General features: G+C 46.7%; 1 protein-coding gene across 2 annotated transcripts in view; it reads left to right on the plus strand.

The window, feature by feature from the left end:
* Positions 1–2893: 2893 nt before the first annotated feature.
* Positions 2894–17351, plus strand: part of PSMF1 (proteasome inhibitor subunit 1) — a 64937-nt gene continuing 50479 nt past the window's right edge. Inside the window, exon 1 of one of the 2 annotated variants that reach the window (XR_015297628.1) lies at positions 2894–3168. Coding sequence is in view for 1 of the 2 variants with exons in the window: in XM_086932730.1 (XP_086788856.1) it covers positions 3037–3168 (132 nt within the window). In the remaining variant the exon portion in view is untranslated. The remainder of the gene's footprint in view (positions 3169–17351) is intronic. The other variant, XM_086932730.1, reaches the window with a different exon arrangement.

The following is a 17351-nucleotide window of genomic DNA, read 5'->3' on the forward strand; positions in this document are numbered from 1 at the left end:
ACGCTTGCTTCTAATATGGTCGCTGCTTTGCGGGAATTTAGTCTGCGCATGTGTCGGTCATACTCATGTGATGTGGCGCTCTCGCAGTTCTGGAGGGAGGGAACCTGTTGCTCATGCGCAGTCTTGCTAAAATGGCCGCTTTGTTTTCTCACATGCTCCGTGCTTGCATTGCCGCTTTTGCAAAGCTGTTTGTTCTGCTTAACTCCTAATGCTATAGTTATTATAAAGTAAAGGGGTGTAGTATAGCCAATCATGGTATACAGTGTATTCATTTTTTCCTGTGTTTCTAAATTGTTTTCGCTTACTTTTCATGTATCGTTCTCCGTGGGCCTGAGAGGCGCTTGCTACTCCATATTTGAAGCTCCTATGGTCCCAGTCACGTGATGGGGGGAAATGAACCTGGTCGCAGTGGAAATCAGCCAGCTGGCAGCCAAGGCTAAGATGTTCATGAGAACGCGACCTGCAACCCAGAAAGACGCAGCTGAACTGTACCTGCACTTGCTACATTTGTATAAACCTTACTGTGTACCCTACTGTCTTCTAAAATTCTCATGCCATGGGAACTGGAATGTAAGGGGTGTGTTCGAAAATGAATATTAAGTCTGAGAAAGTCTAAATTTTAGGAGGTACCATGACCTAACCTCCTCCTTTGCCCAATCAGAATTTAGGGAACCTTTCACTTGCAACATTTGTGGGTTTTACATTGACCCGAAAACAGTATAATTAGCCTAGGTTTAGCTTGAGAAATTGTCCGACTTGTCCGAATAGCTGACCTGTCACTGACCCAACGAACTCTATAGGTGATTGATACATAGAGCTGCGGAGTACTCTGTCCGTAATTTTCACAGACTCAGTCGGGGTTTGGGAAACTTTAAGTGCTGGCGAAGCACTTTGCTGGAAGATTCGAGAACCCAATCGGGGTTATTGGCAGATTCCTTGCAGAGAGGGGGTAGCGCAGACGTTGCATCCGAAGCTGCAGGTGTTGGTCGTACCCTTTGGTGAGCCCAGTCCTGATCCAAATCCTGGGGTTATCCTGTCCTGACTGTCCATGAGCTGTACCTGCTCGCCTACTGGCAGCCTAAGTCCTTGAGGATCCCTTCCCGCCTTTCCAACTGACCCGTGGCCAGGGTTAGTCTTCAATCTATCCTAGGTAAATATAACTGAGTGTGGGTGTTTGTCTATCTAAACTTCTCTCTCTTGTCCCGAATAAAGCATAATTGCCTAAGTCTTTTACCCTGTCTCTATAAATAAGGTTTACGTGCATCTTTGTCTGTTAGCTTGTTCCATTCTCTTCCTACCTTTAGTCAAATACTGAATCATTTGCATTATACAGTTTGTTCCAGATCTTACCCTCCCTTTAGAGAATAAGCCCATCTGGATAAATCAAATTGCATAAGTTTCGTTTCTTATAAACCGTTAGTGATAACTGAAAGTCTGCTTTGATTAGTATGTTCCCTTTCTTTACCCGCCTTTAGTGAAGTTGTGAAAGTCTGCTGATCTAAAATAGCGTGTTTCTTATTTTTCCCCTTCCCTTTATTTTCCGATTTCTAAATGTTTCTTACTCTAATTCATAGCCATACCATCTTTTTAATCCTAGTTATAGACAGTTTGATCTGTGTAAATTTGTGGCTCATGACAATTGAGGATGAAGAAAATTAGATAAAGGTTTTGAAAACTTCTTGCGTCTGTGGTTATTATAAATTACAAACCATTTTTTCAAATGTTGCATGGAATTTTTATGCTATTTACATACTCCCAAAACTAGCACCTGATCCATTGTGATCTTAGGTACCTGTCACAAGGATTGGTAAGTCAGGTACACGAAAATAGAAAGGAGGATAACTGAATTACTGATAATAGTGTGTAGGTTACCTGATTAAAATATATACATGAAAATTATTTTATGGGCCCGAGTGTGCATTATGTTTGTGCGGGTGACCTGCGCGCTCTATCAATAGTGTCTGTCTGCTGCTCACATAATTCAGGTACTATTTCTCAACATCTACCCTACCATTGTTTATTCCCTTCCTTCCTTGTCCTCATACAAAAACTGTAACCAACGAGCATCAAAACAGGCAGGAAGAAGTTTCAAGCATTGCAAGGACAAAAAACTAGAAGACATTTTTTTAAGTTAAATATTTTTTTAATAGGGTCATTCAATTATACATTATGTCTTCTCAGTTATATATGATAGCAAAAATATTTTTTGTTTATTATAACTTAACATGCTGCACAACAGCCATGCACATACATTGGCAAAGCCAATAGACCTGACTAAATTCTTTTAAGTCCCAAAGACCAGACCCACCTATTATTGTATTATGTTTTTTTTCTTATTTTCACCATGCCTACAACAGAGATGAAACCGCACAAATGTCCTGTTGACTTCCGTATCAATACATCTATGCTGTGATCTCCACGTGGTTTAAAGGCAGGTTACCACCTATGTAAATAGCCCCGTTCTAAAATCAGTTTCGCTTTCGAATTCAGGCTGTTGTCACGGGCCCACAGTATTATAGGAACGTGAAATCGTGCACGCGATGAGATTAACGGACAGCACGTCAAGTCGAACTGTATATAAACATATCGGCCATCTTGGAATGGAGTACCACCTCTCTATTCAAAGTGGGCGAAGAGAGAGCGGACTAGACTGTGTTTCGTTATTACTCATTTTTTACAGTTCTAGTCCTTAAAAGATGATAATTGTTATATTACTGTTTTGTCTCAAATTGCCATTCATTACTTTTTTAAAGAAAATAATTTGTTTAATCTGAACGCATTTTATTTCAACATGTTATACTTTCAGTAGCGTTATTTCATGGATTTCATTGTAACCAGAGGATAGTAGCAGAATGGTACGGTTGCTTAAGGAAAGGCACTGGCATGCTAGTCCGTCTTTCTACTACCATGACAGACAGTGACAGGGTTTGCCTAGAAAGCTGAGCAGTGACTGTGTAATTAATTGTACAATTCAGCGCATTAGGAAGAGCTCGCTGTATTGTCACTGCTCTCCAGTGCCTTATCTGTGGTCCGAACATGGCTCCCGGGCTGCAGCTCCTCTTCGCCTCTGTGGCCCAGGAGATCACGGTGCCGCAGGACGCCTTAATATGCTTCGTGCACTGGGAGTTGGTGTCGCAGGGCTATGGGTGTTTGGGGGCCGGGGACAAGGTGAGTGGTCCATTCGCCACCGCTGTGTTAGCGCTCCCACTTTTGGGAGTTTGTAGCTCTTTATATAGTATTTGACACTCGCCCTGGTAGAAATATAATTAGCTTTATAAGTCCATATACCCTCAGATACCTATGGAGTGCCTCTAGCGTACGTATACGCACTTCCCATTGGCATAGCTGTCAAACTTTCACATTGTTTGTGTGGCATACTATTTTCAAGGTTTCAGTGTTCTTTTGCGTGACATTCCTATAGATCGCGTGGGACACTCTTAGTGTCACTGTCTCGAGTTAAAACTAATGTGAAATTAATGGAATGGGATAAATATGAGAGTTCCACATGTGCGCTCCCCGTACATCTGGACAAATTGCCTTGCATTTACTGCAAAACATCTGAAGAGCTTATGGACGGTCACTGACCTCCTCCCCATAACTTGATCGCATTGAAGACAATTGTGGCGCCGTGATATTAAACTAGTAATTTAAACCGGCTTCAGGGACTGAACCTGTTTTCTCAAGGCTGCTTACATTTCTTTATGGTACACTCAATAGTTTTTAGGTCTTGGCTCTAGACAGCGCGCCTAAGCTGTCTTGAGACAAGTTGTATCTACAGTGTGGGTTTCAGCCCGCCCATAGGCTTCGATTTGCTGGCTCCATCGTCATGCCATTATTCGTTCTCCCTATTTGTCCATGGCATGCATGCTTCATGCGTCTTCCAGGGTTTCGCCCCCCTAACAGCAGGTACCAATTACTCCTAAACATACGTAGTGGCCATTTTAGGGCATTGTTTTGGCACTAATATAGACAATATTCCAACCTATTGCTTATTTCGACAACACATACGATTTTGTGACAAAAATGTGTTGTGGTCCACTTCTGTTCAAGGAGGGCGTTAACTTGCAGTAGCTAACTACACTGAGGATGCTGACTAATTTCTTGGCTGCGCTCGAGAACACTGAGGGTGCAGGCGACTCGCATTCCTGGGCGGCAACCCAAGTGGAATACATTTAAAAAAACATGTCAGAGCTTGCATCAATATCTGCATTTGAGAGAGATGTCGCAAGCTATTTTTCTAATTAGACCAGTTTTTCATGTCCTGTCAAGTCCAACCCGTTTTTCATGTCACGTCAAGTCTAACCCGATTTTCATGTCATGGTTTTTATACTGAAAAAATTCAGTTCCACAGTCCCATTTTGTTCGAGATTGCCTTACTTTGAATACTCATTTACAACGATGTTATCCAGTTTAAAAATTGCACACTGCAGTTAGTTGTACATGCTCCCATAGGGAAATGTGAGTTGGTGTTAATCCCTGCACCCCGTGCAGGGATTAAAAGAGGGCACCGTAGGTAGCCCCTCGGCCACCAACCCTCGGATGAAAGGAAAAGGGGCCCTGCCTGCTAGGGGCCCCCAAACACACTTTCCGACAGGGTTTCCATGTCAGAAAGGCTGGCTTGGAAACCCTGCTGGAAACCGTGCATCATAATCTGGAAAGAGTAAACGGCTGTCCATTTGGAGTTCGAGCCGGTTCCGAATGGCCGACAGGAAGCCAGGTGGAATGACCGGCATCATAATAGGCCTCTAGTGTTTTAATTGCACAATATTAAACCAAAAACTTGTCATTAATCCTGGCTTCCCAGCTTAACCAAATTGTGTGATCCTAGGCAATTATTTTATTTTACATTACCTCCTTTTTCTTCTTCATCACATATGAGGATCTCGAAATACATGACTTCTGGATCTGTGCTGTACAAAGCCTTCTCCAGTGTGTGTTAAAATAAACTATATGTAGTTCATGTATAATAGAAACCCCGGACTCCAGAAAATGCACATGACAACTCACTTGCGTGTTCATACATTTCATTGTTCTAAGTGTGTAGGGAACAATGAATTTTTCTCAATGCATGTTTGAACATTATCACAAAAAAAACATACTTCTCAATGCTCTGATACTCTAACGTACTTAGGTGAAGTGATTCTGCATGTTAATGAACTATTAACAGAATTTATCATACTTTTACTGCAAGATGTCTTTATAAATTATTGTGTTCCTAAAGTTAAGTGCTTTAGGACAGCCTAGTTTCTTGCTTTCTTTAATGTTAATTAACCCTTAAACAAATGCTTGCAGGTTTATTTAACATATGTTTTATGTTAGTCCTGAGTCACATAAACATTAGTACCAGTGCTGCTCTTTGCTTCGCTCTCGAGCTGAGTGGTCGCTCCCCTGCCTCCCTGGCGACCTGTGGTATCGTTGTTCCGCTTTTTCTTGATTAACTGCCTCCTATTGTTGCCTGCAGTCTGCCCTGCTTGCCGCTTTACTTTAATTGCATTTTCAAAGCGCTATTGTAATTGTATCAGTTTTTGCGCATTTCGCCCCAAGCGCTCCGCTCCGCTGACCCCTCCGCTGCCATTTTGGTTGTTGTGGTCGCCCTCTGGAGCCCGCCCCGCCTCCCAGCTGAGCCGCCCTCTCCCCTCCCCTCCCCCTCCACTACCCATATATGACAGTTGTTCCCGCGCGCAGCGTTCGCGCCCCAGCCGCGCCGAAGGTGCGCCAAAGGTAAGCCCGTCTGCGCCCGCCCGCGCCTGGACCGCGCCCAGCGCCAGACCCCCTGCCCCTCGCGCTGCCCAGCCCTCCCGCATTACCTACGATGCTTCCACCCTCCTAGCCCTTAACTCCGGTCGCGACCCCGACTGTGTCCAAGCCGCTCCTGGACACACCCATGGACCTTTCTCCTGCTACTCCTGCAAATTCATCGGCACCGTCTACAACTCCGCTACGATCACACCTCAGATTCCCGACCCCAACCACCTACAATGCATCCTGCTCAACACCCGATCGATCCACAGGCACGCCATTGACCTATGGAACCTACTAGACACCATCTCTCCAGACGTCGCCTTCCTAACAGAAACATGGATGGACGCCTCCTCCGCCCCAGACATCACCATCGCCATCCCTGAAGACTATAAGATCAAACGCAAGGACCGTACCGGCCACACAGGAGGAGGAATCGCTATCGTCCATAAAAAATCAATCCGCATCTCAACCAGCTCTGACGCCAACCTCGCCAACTCCGAACACCTTCACTTCCAGATCCACATCGACCCCAAGACCACACTCAGAGGCACCCTCCTCTACAGACCACCAGGACCCCGCGCAAAATTCAGTGAAGACATCACGGACTTCATCACTCCACACGCGCTCCCCTCCAAAGACCACATCCTTCTGGGAGACCTCAACTTTCACCTTGAAAAGATCAACGACCGCAACACCACCACCCTCTTGGACAACCTCGCCAACCTCGGACTTAAACAACTGGTCACTTCCCCCACCCACATCGCAGGTCACACACTCGACCCCATCTTCACCTCCAGCAATCATGTCTCCTTCAGCCACACTACGGATCTCCTCTGGACTGACCACAGCTGCGTTCACTTCACCTACAACAAGCCAAAACCCATCAACCACCTCCAACCAACTCTGCAAAGAAACTGGAACAAAATCACCATCGACCAGATCTCCTCATCGCTCCTTCTAAACACCCCAGCCCACTCTTCTAACCCAGACCAAGCCGCCGCCAACTTCACCCTATGGTTATCCAACACCGCCGACACCTTAGCACCACTGAAAAAACGTCAAAACAAACCTGGCAGCAAGAAGGCCTCATGGTTCAACGATGATCGTAAAAAGTCCAAGAAACTCTGCCGCTCCCTTGAAAAGGCCTGGAAAAAAGACCCAACCACTAGCACCAAGGACGCCTTCAAAAACGCCACCCGCACACACCACCAACTAATCCGAAAGGCCAAGAAAACAGCATTCAAGGATCGACTTGACAACAACGCCCACAACAGCAAGGAACTTTTCAACATCGTCAAGGAATTTACCAATCCCTCAGCCAACTCCAACGACATCACCCCCTCTCAAGCCCTCTGCGACTCCCTAGCCTCATTCTTCCACAACAAAATTGCAGACATCCACAACAGCTTCAACAACCAACCCGTAGACCAACCCACCCAACCATATGCTGAACATTCTTCCCCCTTGAACACCCTCAACGAGTGGAACCCAATCTCCACTGAGGACACCATCCGCCTGATGAACTCCATCCACTCAGGATCCCCCACAGACCCATGTCCTCACCACATCTTCAACAAAGCAGACTCCGTCATAGCACCGCACCTCCGAGATGTCATCAACTGCTCCTTCAACTCCGCCACCTTTCCGGAAAGCTGGAAACACGCTGAACTCACCGCCCTTCTGAAAAAACCCACAGCGGACCCCACCGAACTCCAAAAATTACCGCCCCATCTCGCTCCTTCCATTCCCGGCCAAAGTAATCGAGAAAGCTGTCAACAACCAGCTCGCCGCTTTCCTCGAAGCCAACAAATCCCTCGACTCCTCACAATCTGGCTTCCGAGCAAAACACAGCACTGAGACCGCCCTCATCGCAGCAACAGACGACATTCGAACTCTACTGGACAATGGAGACACAGTCGCCCTCATCCTCCTCGACCTCTCTGCAGCCTTCGACACAGTCTGCCACAGCACCCTTTTACAACGCCTCAGAAACATCGGAATACAAGGAAAAGCACTGGAATGGATCACCTCGTTCCTCTCCGGAAGAACCCAGAAAGTCCGCCTCCCACCATTCAAGTCAGAGGCCACTGAAGTCATCTGCGGCGTACCACAAGGATCTTCACTCAGCCCCACCCTTTTCAACGTATACATGAGCCCCCTCGCGGCCATCGCCCGCCAACACAACCTCAACATCATCTCTTACGCGGATGACACTCAACTGATCCTTTCTCTCACCAATGACCCCAGCACCGCCAAAACTAACCTACACGAAGGAATGAAAGAAGTTGCCGAATGGATGAAACACAGCCGTCTGAAACTGAACTCAGATAAAACAGAAGTCCTCATCTTAGGTACATCCCCCTCTGCATGGGACGACTCTTGGTGGCCGGAAGCCCTTGGAAAAGCACCCATCCCGACAGACCACGCACGGAACCTAGGCGTTATCCTGGACTCTTCACTCTCAATGAACAGACAAGTCAGCGCCGTATCCTCATCCTGCTTCAACATTCTCCGCATGCTCAAAAAAAATTTAGCTGGATCCCCACCGAAACCAGAAAAACAGTCACCCATGCTCTGGTCACGAGCCGACTGGACTACGGAAACACCCTCTACGCAGGTACTACAGCTAAACTCCAGAAGAAACTCCAACGAATCCAAAACGCCTCAGCCAGGATCATATTAGACATCCCGCGCAACGAACACATCTCTGGCCACCTGAAAGACCTCCACTGGCTACCCGTCAATAAGAGGATCACTTTCCGACTGCTAACCCACGCACACAAATCACTCTACGACATCGGACCAGAATGCCTCAACTCACGACTGTCCTTCTACACCCCCTCCCGCCAACTACGTTCTTCCAGCCAAGCCCTCGCCACTGTACCTCGCATCAACAAGACCACCATGGGAGGCAGATCCTTCTCATACCTGGCTGCTAAAACATGGAACTCACTCCCCACTTACCTTCGCCTTACCCAGAACCACCTAGCATTCAGAAAGCAACTTAAAACGTGGATATTTGACAAGTAATCCTCCTCCCCTCCCTAAGCGCCTTGAGACCCTCTGGGTATGTAGTGCGCTATATAAATTCTTTGACTTGACTTGACTTGACTCTTTACCAGGGCCCTCATGGTGAGGTCAGGAGAGCCGCATGTGGCCCCCGGGCTGTACTTTGAGTATCACTGCTGTATTAGATTAATTCTAACTGACTTATTTTTCGGAATGGCGCTATATACACTCTAGTAGCTAGGATAAAGCTTGTTAAGAAGGACTCCCTTGTACAGTGTCTTTTTCGATTTCAGTGTCTACCATTCATATTGAAATCACCCTTTTGTTAAAATCAATATTTGATTTTATCCTTCATGTGCACAGGAGAGTCCACATGGGTGGCTAGAGGGAAATTATGTGACCCATTAGAAAAGATAGATGGACTGTACAAGTAATTGAATAACCTCTCCAGTCAGCTTTACTCTTGTTCTTATGTTGGTTGTTGTCCATTGAAGGTAGTTATTTTTTAGTTATATGATCAAGAACGACACATAATTTTGGATTGACTCTTGTTGCTAGCAGAATTCATAAAATTCTCAATTTTTCAAAAAGGTTTACATCAAAGAAATGACAGAGGCCCTTCGCCCCAGTGATAATCAGTGAGAAAGAAACACAAAAAAATAATAAGAGAAACTGGATGTTTGCCCTTCTGGAAAAACACTACCCTACCCTCCCACGGGTTGTCACTCTGGAAGTACCTGAACGGATTAAAACAAGGGGTTGCGAGAGGTGGATCAAATTTTGTAGGACTTCTTAGTGTTTGAAAAATGTCAAGAGTTATACAACGCTAGGAACTGTGGTAGTTCACTTTTTTAAAGTATCCGCAACTGGCATATAAACATGTTTGATACAGTTTAAAGGCACCTTCCCCATTCGGGCGTTATCTCGTAGGTACATAATACCTTACTATTAATCTCTGTACTTATGATATGATGAAAAGTATTTGTGAGCTAGAGCTAAATATTGAGCTGTCTCGGACAGACTGGGATGATTTAAAATTTTTTAACTAATCAACTTACTGTTAATTCAGATCTTCTGCATAATCCATACTTTTCACTATAAAGACTATGGGCCAGATGAACTTCAGGAACAACAATTTCCTATTTGTGATTTTCTACGAATCAAAATGAGAAAATCGGTATACCTAATGTATGGAATTTTAAATAATCGGTTTCCTATTGGGGTGCAAATCGCTCTACCTCCATGAATATTAATGAGGTAGGTCATAGTTTGTGGCACGGTTTGATGATGGATTAAACCCAGATCAGTTGACTAGGGGTGAGTGCTTGCAATGTTCAACACTCCGTCCATCATCCCCTTTGGTTTTACGTTATGGATGATAGCCAACAAAGACCTAGAGCCAGTAGACCACCATGTCTGTGATTGCCTTTAAATAAAGCAACCTTTTTTTTGTTTGAAATACCGGAACGAGTTTCAAAAGAAAAAAACAAAAGTTTACAATTCATTTTTTTAAAGTAGGAAGTGGTCTGTGGGACCCCTGCCTTCTGGTTAGAAAAAAATTGTACTTAAATTCTTCCAGGCTACACCTTCCCATTAAGAATGAGTACCACTGGGGGCGTGGCCAACTGCGGATGGAAATGGCCACACGGTAGCTTAGCTCTGTCGCACCACTCCCTAAACATAGATTTGCCCCGAGTTGACACAACAGAGACTGAGCTCTCCTGACGCGCGGCCTGCAGCTGTATGGACGGCTGCCTCGATTCACTGCGCCCTGGCGTAGAAAACTGGCTGGACCTGACTGCTGCGGCAGAGGACGTGAGGCATGCTGCTTGGGCCCCTGGCTGCACTCGGCAATCGACACCGCGGCTGCTGTGCTTATCCTGGGCCTGCCTCCTGGTTGAGGGGGCCGCGCTGAATTGACTGCCAGCTGCAACTCCTCTGGTGAGTTCTCTACCCCTCGCGCCCCTCTCCCCGTGTCACGGGCCGGATCTGGATCACGTCCTGTGGGCTTTCTGTGGCCCGTGGAGGAACCCGCGGCGGCAGTGACTTGGAGCCCAGATTTCCAGAGGCAATAGGAGGGCCCTGCATAGCGGAAATTGGCGCTGTTTGACCTGTGGGGCAATTCCCCCACCCCCACCTTATCCGCATTCTACATCTAGTGGGCGGCTGGCCCCACAAATGCTCTACATGCCGGGCTGCGGTGAATTAACGGCGCTCCAAGTTTTTGGGCCACAGCGAGGGACAGGGCTTGTAGAGGAACCTACTCGCCAATATTTGCTGAGAGTGCGTGTGCCTGGTGCACTACAACTTGATGCTGTGGTGCCGGCTTGGAGCCTATCTTTGCGGATTGGCCTCGTGAGGAGGGGGGGACACCGGATGGGCATTGGACCCCTTGTTCTTCTCTGCAGGGAAGGAGCGAGACGCACAAAGACTTGATCCATCCTGGGAGCAGTGTCTCTATGAGTGGCAGCCAGGACCACGGGAGACCGCAATAGGTTATTGCGGGTTTTCTTCTTGACGAAAGTGTGACTATAGATGAGATCCCTCCCGGGCTCCGAATTTCTGCCTAACACCACAGTCTAGTGTTTTTTCAATTGTGTGTCCGTAAGTATACCAACACCATCTAGCTCTACAACACACCACAGCGCGTGTGTTGGATACTCACATTCACGTGGCATGATTTTTGCCATTCTCACACTATTCACCCGGTCCTGACGAAAGCCCATTCACATGTTTTTTCTGGGCTGAAACATGTAGACCAGTATTTGACAACCAGGAGTAGTTCTCTCCATCAGTTGCGCCATTTGTTTTTACTGTATCCTGGACAGCCACTAAAAAATATATCCGGCAAGGATACCCGGAAATATTTTCAATCCACACTGCTTCACACAAATACACCACACCAACTCTGCTGTAAATCAGGCGTTGTAGCACATTCGGCCACCCGGTTGGGACCCCAATGATGAAGCATGACACCAACGAGGTTGGTGTGTGAGGGGTCTTTTAAGAAAACCTAATGGTCCCCTGACATTACTTATCACAACAGTGAGATTTGTTAGTTTTCTATCCAGTGGGTTCGTCCACATTGTTTTGCTAATTATTGAACTGGGGATAGGGACGCACCCCAACATTTCCTCTCTTTCTCTCTTTGGTTTATATAGACATTATGGATTACCCACTAAGGGCAGGGGGTGGGCTGAAATCTTCATCTTAGGTCCACCAATGTTGGAATTCCTACCCTGTTTGGGCTCTCTGAAGGGTGATTCCTCTGGTGGCTGCGAATGCACCAATACTGCATCAGTGCTTCGGTGTGCGCATCCTTCTGGAGTGTTTCACTCATCAGTCTGGGCCCAACTGGCGAAAACCGACAGGCTGAAGAGGGCCTAGTCCCTCTCACAGGTGGTGGTGAGTAGATGGGACGGCCTGAACCCTCATCCTGCACACCCCACACACCGGCTATAGTATGGCGCAGAGGTCTTCAAACTTTTGTTGGTTGAGCCCCCCCAGCTGAATTTTTTTAGATGTTGGGCCCCCCCACCACCTGACAGAAATCTCAAGCGCGTAATCGACACCAATAGGCCGTGGGAGGAGCTAGGATTGTGCCCACACAGGCGTGAATTGCGTGCCACTTGTTTCATTTGGCAGCGCGTGACCGCATGCCTTTATTTTCTTCTAAACTTGCCCCTTTTATATGTATTGTTTATTTATTAATTTTGCAAGCACGGCACGCTTTTACTATAGTAGCCTTCCACTTTCCCCCCCCCCTGGAGAAGCAGACAATGGCAGCCCCATGCCTTTCTTTCCAAGAACAAGAACCCCCCCCATCCACTTCTTTTTCTACAATAGCCGTAGGAACCAGAAGAAGGTCCCTCCGTGGAAACCAGCAGCTGTGAGCAGTCACATTCTGAGGTAATATTTCACTTTTATTGGTAAGTAGAAATCATTGTTGTACAAAGAGGCATGGAGCTCTTACTACCATGGCTTCCCCTCAGTTCAAACACATCTTCAAAGAGTTTCTGAATTTTGCTTAAATCAACAAAAAGCACATGATAACTGGGCTAAGTCGGCGCTAACACATCTGATGTACAGAGTGGGACAAAGCAGTCTGATTTTAATGGTTTTCACACATACATATGTGCATTTACAGCCCGCAGATGATATAGACTTGATAGTAAATGACAACCTCCCACCTACGTGCAATCCATACCATGAAAATAAAGGGACAGAATCCAGGCGAATTAGGCGCCTTTAGATGCTTCCTGAAATAGTTACACAAAGAGCCCGAAACATCTGCTTGGAATGACTTAAATGTGCATTTTTATACAGAACATGAAATGATAGCGGTCTCCTTGATTCCCTGCCTGCCACTGCTCAACACTTACCAAGGAAGCAGTTTATATACCACGATTAGGACTATAAAATCCATTCACTTCATTATATAAATTTGTTACAGGAACCGGACATCATTTATCTGCACTACTACAAATCTGTCCAAAAAGCTTGTCGGATCAGTAATAATAATAATTGCTTTGCATGAGTGCTTGCTGGGAATAATATCCCCACTTAAAACAAACACGCCCTCAAAGTATGAACTACTTTGAAACATCAGCATCCCACCCTCTCACTTAAACTCCAAGCAGGCAACTACCACATGCACTCCAACACATACATGTTTCATCGCACCATATGCTGGCAGCCGAGCCTTACTTCTCTCAAATCAAAAAGACCGACAAGAAGAGCTAATAGCAACAATGTATTTGCAAGGAAGAAACATTTAGAGCACACACATATTTGACAATTATGTCCACTGCTTGGCAGATGTTCAATGCATGTTTTAAAATGTTTATTCAGGTTATTTATACTGCTTAAAGGGCCCCTTGCGGGATTGGGAGATTTTAAATATAAGCAGCACAGTTTCAAGATAGTTGGATTGTATTGTTAGGCACGGGGAGATTGTGATTTGCCCAGAATCACAGAATGTTCAGCTTCATTGCCGAGACTCGAACTCTGGAAACTTTGTCTTTCTGGGAAGAGCTAACTCTCCCAGGAAGGGGTTACTTCATGGTGCTGAAATGCTTCAGCTGCAGTGGGAGGCGAGGGGTCTCCACTGCTAAAACCGAAAGTCTGTTTGCTTTTGGTTTTAGCAGAGGAGGCTCCGTGCCTCTCACTGCAGCTGAAGCTGTCAGCTCTGTGAATTAACCCCCTCCTGGGAGAGTTAACATGTGAAAAGAACGGGCACATCCTGCCCCATCGATCTCCCCTCCCTCCCCCTTAGACATACCAGAATCCTACATGAAGAATGGAGCGACGCCGGGAACAAAGGTCAGATTTAAGTGGAGTACGCGCTCCCCCTGGGAAGGTGTCGCGCCCCCCCAGGGGGGCGCGCCCCACAGATTGAATAACACTGGTATGGTGAGTGGCTGCAGCGGCTGTGGCGCACTCCAAACAAAGCTGGAAAAATATGCATGGCAGAAAGGTTAGGACGAGGCGCAATCTAACCTCAAACCTGGTGGAGATCCACCGGACCCCATGCTGCAAGACATCTTAACAGCCATAACAACATTGCGCACCTCTCTGGAAGGCCTCATCGATACTGTCACCTCAGAGGTTTCCCTGATCAGAGCGGACCTGCGGAAAATGGCCGAGCGCCTCAACGAGGTTGAAGTCACGACCAAGAACCTAAAGACTGATACAGACCTCCTCAAACACCAAGTAATTGAACAAAGAACCAATCAAGATGTGCTCATACGACAACTCAACGACTACGAAGGCCGAATGCGACACAACAACATTCGCATACTAGGTGTGCCGGAAAAGGCAGAGGGGCATGCGGCAGACCTGTTAGTTGAAGATCTGATATTGCAACATCTCCAGCCAAAGGGGCTGTTCAAGCACTTTTCCATCGAAAGGGTGCACCGGGTGCCAGGCGGACAGTCCAAGCCTGGCACACCGCCCAGGCCTCTCCTGACAAGGGTGTTCAATTTCCCCGACAGAGACGCCATACTCCTAGCAGCGAGAGCTGCCTCACCGATTGCCATGGACAATAGTAAAATCACTTTCTTTCCAGATTTCATGTTACGAGTGCAGAAACAACGTCGTAGTGTCCTGAAAGTGAAGAGAGCACTGCGTGATCAGGAAATTAAATACGCCGTACTGTTTCCGGCGAAGCTGTGAGTGGAATCCGAGGGGAAAGTGTGTGTGTGTTTTTTTTTTTTTGTTTTTTTTTTTTTTTAAACTAGACCTGAAGATGCATGCATGGGACTGGCTTGATGGCTGGCGCATGGTCAACAAACGGAACCGTAAACCACACTGTGAAAATGGCAATAAGGACAAGTCGAGACGACAGCTTGGGTCCCCGCCGAGTGGTGAATCTACAACGAAGAGTTTAGCGGCTTAGAGACTGGTTGATTGCTAGTGTGCGACGGAGGCTTCCAGTAAACGTTGCCTAAGCTACCAAGGTCCTACGGGCACAAGCTGCTTGGCGGTAAAGCTGTCTTAACTCAGGACTTTTTATATAACTTGGTTTTACTGCTTACAACTTTAATGGCCGTGCTTGCTTCCTGCTGAGGGGTATTATTACTTTTGTACTATTTGTACTCTGTTGTACCTTAAGCCAACGATTATGGGCCTAATTTATTTATTTATTACAGTTTTAATGATGGGGTAAATGTGCTAACACTAATTGTTGCCCAGGGAGTGGGGTTGGGTCACGTTCCCTATTGTTTAAAGGGTGGGCGATGGGCAATGCAAATTTGGGTTGGCGGGAGGTTTGTTGCCCGTTGTGCAGGGAGGCAGGGTGGGGGAGGGATGGAGGTGTTTTGCGGATGGGGGGCACTTGTTTCACTTGTTGATTTTATTGTGATGGCTGTGATGCCAGATATACTATGCAATCAGGCACACCTAGGGCTCACAGACTCAGCTTATCGGAATTTGTCACACACACTCTAGACACTGGGGATGGCGCGCCCATTTGTTCCTATGTACCAAGTCAGACCGTAGCGTAAAAATAACGCTCCGCATCATTACTTGGAATGCCAACCGACTGGGGGATAAACTAACGCGTGGGCTTGTACTCCAATACCTCAAGAGACAGGCCCCGGATATCGTCCTCCTCCAAGAGACACAGCTCATTGGTAACACCTGCAAAGCACTGGACCGCTGGGGCTATAGGTTAGTGGCATACGCAGGATTTACGATTGGCTCTAAAGGTACCAGTATTCTTGTTCGTAAACTATGCCCATTCATAATACAGAATACTTGAATTGATGGCCAGGGCAGGTAGAGGACAATAGCGGGTGTTGGGAGGGGAAACCCCTTAATGTACTTTCCACCTATATTCCTCCAGTGCTGAAGGCAAACACGTTATCCGACCTGAGTAAACTCCTGCTGGATCTTTCGGTTGGTATCCTGGTGATGGGAGGAGACTTTAACCTTGCAGTGGATGGTCTTGTTAACCGTCATCCCCTTCCTCCTGGTGTTTGCCTAGTGGACCTCTGGCTCCATTTTAACCCCCTGAAGCAGGCTTTTACTTTTCACTCCAGGGCCCCTGGAAGTCAGACCAGAATCAACCATATGCTCACACATAATGATGATCTTTCCTACTTTACTGACGCTAGTTTCCTGGCACGTGGTATTTAAGATCACTCCCCTGTTCTAATTCAACTGACCCTGCCTCAGGGCCACCGTCACCTCAGCCTCTGCATAAAACCATTGAGCCTGAAGATCCCACAGGTCTGAAGTGACCAGCTCAAAGGAGTGACTCAATACTTTACTGAGAACACACATTCAGTTCAATCTCCCTGCATGCTGTAGGGGGCCTTTGGGGCGGTAATCAATGGTCAGACTCTTTCACTGATGGTGGGACACAAGAAGGAACGGTTGGCTAGATTAGACACATTGGAGCAGGAGATTAGAGATTTAGAAGATGAAGTGGCAACTAGTGACTACGAACTGCTCTCTCACACTTTAGGTGCCAAACTCCTGGACTATCGTCAATTAGCGATAGAGACTGCCAAGGCGAAGCGCAAAGCGACTCTTCACAGAATATGAGTTGGATGACGCCACGGGTAAAATGCTTGCCTGGTGAGAGAGGCGGGAAACCGCTCAGAGATGGGTGCCCATTATTGAGACGAACGCGGGTGAACGAGTTATGGATCCGCAACACATTGCTGAGGCTTTCGCCTCCTACTTTGCCTCCATATATTCCTCCGCCACTCATACCACTCTACAAGACTCCAGAGATCTCCTGGCCAGGAGCTACCATATAGCTAAAGAGGAGATGGGTTCTGGACTCCCCCTCTCTGCCGTCACCTACCCAGCCGGACCTTGGACAAATTTTCCCCTCGTCTCTACATCCTATCTTCCTCCTGCCCCTTTACCCTATCCCCTTACCCTTCCTTGCTCCACTCACCTAGTCCCCTATGTTCTTTAAATGCTTTTCATAATACTTATGTAACTTTTAACTGATGTAAATTGCAACACTATTGTCCCTCATGAAAAGCGCTCTGATTCCATCTGGTCTAGCCAGCGCTATATAATAACTCATTAATTAATTCTGTTCCCATTTAGTACTCTTTCTCTCTTTGTCTTCCTCCCTAGCT

This window comes from Lissotriton vulgaris, chromosome 7 (assembly GCF_964263255.1).
Source record: "Lissotriton vulgaris chromosome 7, aLisVul1.2, whole genome shotgun sequence".
In the NCBI taxonomy this organism is placed as follows: Eukaryota; Metazoa; Chordata; class Amphibia; order Caudata; family Salamandridae; genus Lissotriton; species Lissotriton vulgaris.